The following is a 10,135-nucleotide window of genomic DNA, read 5'->3' on the forward strand; positions in this document are numbered from 1 at the left end:
TTCTAAAGTTTGAGTAGAGCAATTCACTCCTTCAACGATAAGTCGCTTTGATCTAAATTAATATATACATTAGACAAAAGATACACAGAAACTTTCTGGGAACTATAACAGACTGATATGATTCCAAATTTTATGGACCGATATGATTCCAAGTATCAAAACGCTTGCTTCCATTCAGTATATTTGCCATTTTCTATTATAGAGTACAACACCATTTTTTCCGCTAAAAAACCGGTTTTCGAATTTCGGTCGGTTTGAAACCGACAACCTTAATAATGGCAACGCTGTTATGCTGCTTCTTTTTGGTACTAAATACTGTTTAAATGCTTAGATTTGCTGTGCAATCAGGAATTTTTAGATATTTTTTAGCTTCAAACTTTGGGTGATATGTTAATGTTCCAAAAAATGAAAAATTAAATCAAAACAATTATCTTAAATGTATAACATGAAGCGTATTGAAGGATTACAAATAATTAAATTATTTTTTTAAGTGAATTGAAAATACTATGCCATTTAAATACACGAACAATTATCTGAGTTTATAGTTAAAGGTTATTTACATTATCTATATAAATTGTTCTAAAATATACAGATAATGTAAATTATTATTATCATACCTTTTTCAATTAAAATCAATTAAAATTGTTATTAATTAATGATTTAAGTACAAAAAGTGGTAGATATCTTTGGTTTGCTTAGCAAGTTCATTTGCAAATGCCAGAGTATATATTTTCCATTGTAAAATAATCGAACTGAAATGGTTTTAATTGGTTTTGCATTCTGAGAGTAACAAAATAGTAGAAATATTATAGAATTTTATTTTGATATTGCAGTATCATCATATTTCTAGTTAATTTTCATTACACAATGTATTTTGCTTCAGTTTTCATGGAAATTTATTATTATTAGTACCGTTACCCATTCAAGTAAGGAAATTGGTTCATAAGAAATTGCAATATCATGCAATATCACTCAGCGTAGAAGAAATTGAATTATTTTCAATTGCCATTGCGAAAGATGATATATTGTTCGATATAAGCCCAGTATATTACTTATATGAAAGGTTTGAAAATAATATTTGAATTTAATGCCTAAGATTTTACTTATAATAAGTACCACTTTAATATAGAGCTAATCCTCAAGAATATGGCAGTATTTAGTATATCATTTCTACCAATAGAAGATACTTTGAATTCCTATTAATTTTTGCTCTAATTTTACAAACTTGAAATTAGTTATCTAAAATCATTATCAATTTATTGATATACTTGGATCCGCTGTTAAATATTTTTAAACGACTTTAGTAGTACGTTTTATACTAGGAACCAAAAATGGTAAAACTATTAAAGCCTGTGCCTTTTTTAGGAATTCTGAATTTTGAAATAGTTGGTCATGTACCTCATTATAATGTATAATAAGAAACTCAATCAGTGCTTAAAATGAATAATTAGTTTTACCACCCAGTTTTGTAGTTAGTAAATTTTTAAATTTACTAACTTATTGTGTTTTAATATCGTGAGACAAATTTTTTAGTCGTAAGATAATTAAAAAAATAATTATCTATTTCAATAATGGACTTACACTACTTGATGAGTTATCAACTATCACATTCTGTGATAAACTGTGTCTGATTTCTAGGATAGATTGTAACTGATTTTTATTTTGCACTATCACACAATTCAAATATTAACAAAATTAAGTTTGTTGTTTTCTTCTTCTTATTTAAAGTTAATTTCAGGATAAGACAGTATATATATTCAAGCTCATGCTGAAACTAGATTCAAAAATTTAATAGTACGATATATTAATTTGTTCACTTTATTTTCACAAATGATACTAGTCTATGCATATTTTAAATAAGGCCATATACATGCAAAACGTTATTGACACAGGCAAATAAATGTAAATAATATAGTTTTTCATCTACCATTTTTTTCTTGTATCCTCATCCCCCTGAAAAAGAATATGGTATACTGTAGCCTATTTTTTTTAATCGGATATAATTAGTTCTATATTAAACAAAAATTAATTGTTTAAACAATGAAATAGAGAATTAATAATACCTGTATGTATATACTACCGTTTCTTTTCATTTTTAATCTGATTTCTGATTAATATGATTTTTGTAAAAACTGAAGTTTTGTAAATTTTTTTCGACCCATATTATATTTTCTGATAGTTTAAACGCCTTTCAAACAGATTGTTGTGGTTTTTTGTCGATGATTACTACAAAAAGTATAATTAAAAAGTACTAATTTTATAAATTAGTGTATAAATAAGAGTAGAGGTATTTTTTATCAAATATAATAGAAATTCGAATTGATATAGACAAACAAATCAACTTTTTTGGAAGAAGTGTGATATCATTACAAAGCAAACATAATCAAAATTTTTACTTCAAGATATCTTAACTAAATCGGCGATACAGAAGTTTATTATTATAACCATTGTTATAATCTGATGAGTTAAATTTCAAAATTACAGCATTGCGACAAATATTGTCATTGAATTTTATACCATATATAACATAACATAGCTAATAAATTAATTTTCTTTGAGAACTATTTAGAGTAAAGGCTATATAATAATTCAGATGTATTTATCTCCCATCAAATATACTCATTAACGATTTACTTATCAAATACTAAAGATAAACCTATTTATGAAGGTGTAATAATTTAAATTGTTACCATATACTCTTATCAAGTCACGTACATATTTATTTTGATAAGTTTTGCGATGGTTAATATATTATAATACGAATAGTTGTTAAGAATATTATTTTTGAATAATTTCGATAAGATACGATGTAATATACTATGTAATCACATATAATTAAATGAAGTACAAAGTTCTATTGTATTTAATTGTACTTTATGTTTCATGTAAATTATATTTAAAGAAAAACTAACCATAAGACGATGAACGCACATTGAAAATTGAAGTGTTCTTGATAATAAGTGATTACTTCAATTTCATATTTATTAGAATATCAAACATCATTACATAATCGTTCAACATAAAAATTAGAAATAAAACTCACCATTGAAAATGAATAAAATAGAAACATTCTTCAAATTGCAATTAGTATTTAGTAGAGCATTATAAATAGTTAAATAAATAGTATTAAATAGATACACACTATAGTTATTAATTTCCTTGATTTGATTAAGATTTATCATATTCTTTGATAAATTGGAATTGTATTGATAATAAAAAGTCTACAATTAATGATTGTGATATATATTTGATGTTTGTCTTACGAACAATAAAAAAAAACTAATTAAAAATAGTAAGTTTTTTTTCTAGATGTTCAATATATAGATTTCGGAACTAGATAAGTTCAGGCTTTTTTGCAGTCAAAAAACAAATATTTCGTATAGAACAATATTGATAGATAATTTGACAACAATGTTAAAACTTGTAACAAAAGTATAAAAAACCCAAAACTTTTTATGTCATCAATTTTATCCATCACTGCCCTAAGGCACGAGTTGAGTTAAACCCCTACTCAATACAGGTGAGAATGTGAGAGATTTCCTATTGCCATTTCACACCGTAGTGCCCAAAATGGGCTATTCTCAATGGAAACATATTTTCAATCTATATTTTCAAGTACAAATGGACATCGCTGCAGCACGATATCAGGTTGTCCAAAACGGGAGCTTGAACTCGAGACCTCGTCCACACGAGGCAGCGCGTTCAGCAATTACTTATGCCACGGAACACCCTATCCATCAAGGTAGTTCAATATAAAAAAATGTTTTTTTTTGATGACTGAAAATTATATAAAAGCATTCTCATAAACAAACTGCATGAAGATCAATATTTTTATTTTTATTTCTTATGAGTTTTTTTACATCCATCTATTTATTTCTAAATTATGTTAACGTGGTTATTAAAATGCACTTTATTAAGAGTACTAAATGCACAAGGTATGAATGCAAAGAAAATATAAGAGCAGTTATAAAATTTTATTCTAGCATTACGATTAATTCGTTATTAGTCCAGTCATTATAGTAAGTTCACCTCGGAATTCTAGATACCCAGCTGCAAGTCTGTAAATACTTATATATTGACATTTAAAAGTTGTCTCAAAACCTACATATGGTAGGGTGTACGTAAGTTTATTGAAGTTTTATAATACAAAATTGTTGAGGTTTATAAAAAATAAAAAATTAAACCTAAATACAAAAATATAAATGAAAATAATAAACAGAATAATAACAAAATAATAATAAGTACAAAATATAGAAATAATAAACTTTCAAACTGTGGCTGAAACTGAGCATTGACTACTCTGTCGAGTGGTGAATGCTTCTATGATGGTAAAATGTAGATTTTGGGACAACTTTTAAATGTCAATATACAAGTATTTACAGACTTACAGCTGGGTATCTCAAATTCCGAAATTCTTACCTAATTTAAGCTTAAATGACTGGACTATATATGGTAAAATATTTAAACGTTATGATTCATACTTCATAATCTTAAGTCAAAAATAAATAAATTCAAACCTGAAATCTTGAAAATAACTTAAAATATATTAAACAACTAAAGAACTATCTAACAGTGTTTATCACAAAATAAATGTTTCGGTATATTTTTTCCATATATTGACAATCTATTTAATTAATTTCAACCCATCATGGAGACGTACCTGCGATCGTCAACATCATCTCCAAATTTGATTTCTTTTATTTCTTCGCTGTCAAAGAGTTCGTTTCCTTTGCTTACTTCATCATAAGGACTAGTTTTATAGTATTCGTCAATTGGAACGTAATGTGGGCCTCCAAACCAGTCCAATACAGCGACGCTGGCAATTTTTAATTTGGCCAGGAAGAAGTTGTGGTCCTGAGGCCAAGTTTTCATGATGGGATGGCGCTCGGCTAAGCTGTTGTATGCGAAATCGTATTCTTCGGTTCCATTCTGAACTCTTACTAACTTACCGGAGAGCATGATTCTGGCACATCTAAAAGTTAGTTAATATACATATAAGTAAGGTATAAACTTCATTTAACAGGGATATAGAAACATGTAATGTGAACTCTTGCATAACGTTCAATTTTTGCAACAAATCTTGTCTATCGATTTGTCTTATTACAGAGATGATTTCGAACAGGACCCAGCAGGATATATCTTTTGTCCTTCATACGCTTTTGTGGATAATTTTGCACGGAAGCAAAATTGTTTTGAAAGTTTATGATTGTAACAAAATTAGCAGAGAGGTTTGTAAAGGAAAGAAAATATTTACAAAATAATTATAACTAATTATATAACAATAGAAATAAGGAAGAGTGAGGTCTAAAGGTCTCCGGGTAAGAAGGCTCACCATTATTATCTCTAAAACAAGTGAAGTACAGAATTTTTTAACGGTACTATTATAAAGTAGAAGGCAAAAGATGTATAACCACCTTAATTCTTACTAGGTCGCTATTTGGTTAAAAACGGCTTTGTATCAATATTCATGGTGAAAGTATTTTTTTCGGCTTTGCGCTCTTTATTTAGTCAATGATTCCTGAATATAATTTTTAAGTCTACGTTATTTAATTGTTATATAGTATGTTTTGTTAATTTTTAGTTATGTTCATATATTTTTCATTTCTTTTTGAAGTAAAACTTCTTTAGACGCGACTAGGGTGTAAATCAGTACAAATGCAACGGAAATGCGTTACGCCAAAACTGTACGTCATTCGCTCTCGATGAAATCATTTCAATACTGGTCGATTGTGATTAGTCGTCGTGTATGTGAATAGAGATCTGCCGTTGTATGCGTAACGATATCAACAAGAAAATCGGCATTGATAAATAAACATTTTAAAGTTACACCATAGTACAAATCTCGATTTAATGAAAAATGCCTGAATTAGAAGAATATTTTACCCTGTTCCTTGAAAATAATAAAACAAATTAAACATTTGTGCCGTGAACTAAACTTCTGTCAAAATACCAGATCAAGGTTAAATACAGAGTGATTTTTGTAAAAACTGTATCTATAAAATTTGTATTTCGTATTGGCTGAACAATATAACCATTATTTCGTAAAATGAATAAAAAAATATGTTTTTCCTGTTACAAATTTCTTACAAACTGATTACTAGTTATTCAAAATAATAACTTCTCATATTTACTTCTTAAAAATTTTGAACCATCTTTTATAATGTTTTACAAGTTTACGTCAACAATAAAGAATCCAATTTTAAATAACCTTAAATGTGCATTATTTATATCTTGTAGTAATATCTCTTAAATATTTTTCAGTCCAATTTGTAACAAAACTCATTTTTATGTGAATTTAAATTGATTATACTTGAAGAAAATTATGGGAAAGTCTCCACAATCGTTTATATTTCCAATTTGTAACTTTCTACATGTGGATCGTAGTTGTATATAACTCACAATCTACCCTTTTAGAAGTTCTTATCACGATCTTATTCGTTACATCCTTTACTTCCTAGTGTTTGTCTAAATCAATTTAAATCAATGACCTCAACAATTCGTAAAAAATCGAAATAAAATGTAAAAAGTGTATGAGGGCATAAAATAATTATAGACGTTCAAATAAAACGTAGCGTAAAATCCTTGGTGAACACTGTTCTGAACATATGTAAAAACAATTGAATTGAGTTGAATTTCGTAATTGACCTCAATTGACCCATATGCAAATAAACGAGAATAATAAAATAGTAGTCAGAGCATTAGCAAGAAATCTTATAAAAAATCAAATATGCAATCTAGTAGGTTTTATAATCATGCAATGATTGATGTAGTAATAAATATGATGAATTTGTTTGAACAATGCGAAATTCTGATTCTTTTGAAGTCACATAAAATTGTTCAAACCTTGGATCCTCTGCATCCAGGTCATGTTCCTGGCAATATCCTTGCTGGGCAAGACTCATCATAACTGTTAGTCTATTGTCTTTGGATAAGTCAGCTGCTGAAAAATCTAATTTGGTGGTGTAGAAGTAAGGAGTTCCAGTACTTTTGCCATTTCTTCCACGTGGTCCATCGGCTGTCGAAAGAATATTGACGAATGGATATCCTGCCAACTGAGGAATTGTGGAGATTGTACCCATTGCCACATATTCTGCATTGTGCACAATATATCTGGAAAAGTTATTGATTGAATTGGTGATTTTGATATATTAGATGTTGCTTTATATTAAGCAAAACGACATATACCATAAACTCTATGGTACCTATATAAATGATTGTTAAAATTTTTGTTTTACTTTATGGCATAAAAAGTAAAAATTTAACTCAGTAATTGATATCTTTTTTTTATCGAATAATGAATACATTATTATTGACAAAATAGTACTAAAAAGTAATTTTTTTCCTCCGGTTAAAAATAAATAATTATGTAATAGCTTGAATTAATTAAATAAATAAATGAATTAATTAATTAATATATATTATTATGTGGATCAAACTCATCGTGGTCCAAAATGTTAACACACATTAATTATTCTGGTTTGTCTTGTAATTTTATATAATTTTAATTAAATATGTGACTGATCTGCGATATTTTTAAACTGATACATACAAAAACAAAAGATATTTCATGTAAAATATTCGAAATATACAATTAGCAGTACAATAACCATATAATGAATGGAAATATTTAGAGACTGCTCATTGAATAGATATTAATTTATCAATTTGTATTATTCTTAAGGGCATCTATTAAAACAACCAGTTTATTACAAAAGTTTGGAATTTAAATGTTGAAACTTAGTAAAAATTTTCATTTAGGCGATAAAAATATGAGGCAAATATTATGATCAAGAATACGATATTAATAAGTAATATTTCAATTAATTATTAATAAATAACTATATTTATATTTGAATTAAAGCAAGCTTCTATTATCTTTATATACAAATTTTAAAATTTTCACGAAACTAATGAATAAACATAAATTTTATTCGAATAAAAATAATTGAACTAAATCTTTATTGACAATTTAATTTTTTTGCGTTAAATTTAAGTGTACTAACCATACTATTAGTAGTAACCATTAGATTTAAAAATTTTGTTTTAGTTCATGGCATACATATATCGTTTTACTTGTTATTTTTAATGTAATGTTCAAAGACATTGTAATGTTTATAAAATAACTATTTATTTTAAAAAATATTAGAATTATTCTGCAATAAATAAGTAAGTGTATTGAGCTCATACTACAAAAATGATTCAACTATTTTTAAAACTTTTTCTTTGATCATTTGAATGTGATTGACAAATATACTCGTCATGGAGAAGTAGCAGAATATTAATCGTTTTAATAGTTTGAATTTAAATAATAAAAAACAATATAATTATTGAAGATCGTTAAAAATATCAAAAATACATTAATTAGAGCGGTTCGATTTGTTTGGGTCAAAAAAAGTCGCATAGGCACATATGATTTTCGGCTACTAGGGATCAAAAGAAGAAACCAAACCTCTAAAATAAATTCTGATGTCCCGTGCATTCGACCCAAAACCTAAGGGTTAAAATTTAAAAAGCCCATTTTGACCCATTCAGAGTGCTCCAATCGCGTCCAAATGTTTGACCCCCACTAACTTTGGAAGGCCAATCCACCCATGCCCGTTGTCCACTCCTGGAACCCCTCCTAAGAGGTTTTTCAAAATTACGCTTATCTTTTGGTACATCAGAATTTATTTTAGAGGTATGATCTCGTGAGAAAATTCTCATTTTGATCCCTAGAATTTAAAAATCATTTGTGCCTGAGTGACTTTTAGATTGACCCGCCCTAACATTTATGCCTCACTAAATATCTTTTTAATGTATTTCAATAAATTATATTATTTGGAGCCAATTCTCCGATAAAATAGAACATTACTTTATTTTTTATATAAATTGTCTGCAAAAACTGTCAAAATGTTATGTATTTGCTGTGTAATCACGAGTTTTAAGTTCACGCATGTATTATAATGACACATCAGAAAGATGCGGTTATGATTACATTTTTTATTTAACGTTTGTGCGTTTTGCAGGTTAGGTTTAATATAAAAAACGCATCACTATACAGCAAATACATAGCATTTTGACAGTTTTTAGTATCAAATTAAATGAAGAAAGGACCGCAACATAGCGTTGTTATGGCAGTCTATTTTATTTGAGAATTGGCCCGTTGGTCTAAATATCATTAACAAATTAATTCTATTTTTTATACTTAATTACAACAATTTATCCATACAAAATTTTATAATACAACATGCAAATCTCTACATGAATTCAAAAATTTTATTTATGTAGTACCATACTACTTAATCGGTCGTCAATTATCTTATCTAATGGATGACAATGACTATAAGATTATACAATTACCTTGCCATTTGTGCGTATTTGGTATGATCCGGTGGTCCATCTTCTCTAAATTGCTTATCATTCCTAATGATTTTGTGGTCCCTCACAATAAACTTTCCATTGGAATTATCAAAATTATCACTTCTACGCGGCTGATCGTCGGGAATTTCTACCCATCGCCCTTGAACTGCAACGAAGAATACACAGGCCAATACGATGGCACACCGTGAGATGCCGCGCTTCATTCCTGTTAACTCTTTTGTTTATAATAATTAACTTGTTTTATTTCGACTTCACTCTTTTCGAATGTCAACTGACGGCGTTGGCACTGAATCACATTACTTATAGACGGAATATTTCACACTGATCGGTTTTATCGCTAATTGCGTTATCAGTGCGGATTTTTGTGATCTGCTGAAGATAACAAGGTTTTGAATTACTCAATTTAATTATTTCTAGGTAGTGTGAAAAGCGTAGTGATCATACTGGGGCAATCACGATCACTGACTGCTGAGTCCCGTCAGAGCAATAATGCAACTCATGCTTCGACGCATTTCTGTATTGGTGACTTATTTTCTGCGCGTTTTATATTTACCAGATGCAGGGTGTTTATGATACGTTTTTCAGATGAACTAGGAAATACCAGCATGATGGTTAATTTAAAATAATCAAATATGTCTATTCAGGGTTCTGTGTATTAAACTATCATTTATAATAATTGACTGATTTATTTCTATGTGTTTTGATATTCCATCATATTAAACAAATTGGTCGGCGCACCAAATTACTGCAGAATGGTATTAGTAAATTACTGATA

The 10,135-nt window shown here is 28.1% G+C and overlaps 1 protein-coding gene across 1 annotated transcript; it reads right to left on the reverse strand.

Moving 5' to 3' along the window:
- Window positions 1–1,904: 1,904 nt before the first annotated feature.
- On the reverse strand, window positions 1,905–9,798 carry LOC113384580 (protein CREG1-like). The gene is made up of 4 exons (XM_026622318.1): window positions 9,340–9,798; window positions 6,844–7,110; window positions 4,661–4,972; window positions 1,905–1,953 (listed from the first exon to the last, which is right to left on the reverse strand). Exons 1-4 carry the CDS (start codon window positions 9,561–9,563, stop codon window positions 1,920–1,922), a joined length of 837 nt encoding a protein of 278 aa, XP_026478103.1. The 5' UTR covers window positions 9,564–9,798; the 3' UTR covers window positions 1,905–1,919.
- Between the last annotated feature and the right edge of the window lie 337 nt (window positions 9,799–10,135).

The sequence above is a fragment of the Ctenocephalides felis genome, unplaced genomic scaffold (assembly GCF_003426905.1).
Source record: "Ctenocephalides felis isolate EL2017-DRISC unplaced genomic scaffold, ASM342690v1 CF-g0.4_SCAFFOLD_03571, whole genome shotgun sequence".
NCBI classification, from domain to species: domain Eukaryota; kingdom Metazoa; phylum Arthropoda; class Insecta; order Siphonaptera; family Pulicidae; genus Ctenocephalides; species Ctenocephalides felis.

Bases quoted from the DNA above. Each gene is read 5' to 3' on its own strand.
- LOC113384580 (XM_026622318.1), bottom strand. From the start codon at position 9,563: ATGAAGCGCGGCATCTCACGGTGTGCCATCGTATTGGCCTGTGTATTC. The intron at 7,111-9,339 runs GTAATTGTATAA...TAACTTTTCCAG, and splicing joins AAATACGCACAAATGGCAAG to ATATATTGTGCACAATGCAG. The intron at 4,973-6,843 runs GTTTGAACAATT...ACTAACTTTTAG, and splicing joins CTGGATGCAGAGGATCCAAG to ATGTGCCAGAATCATGCTCT.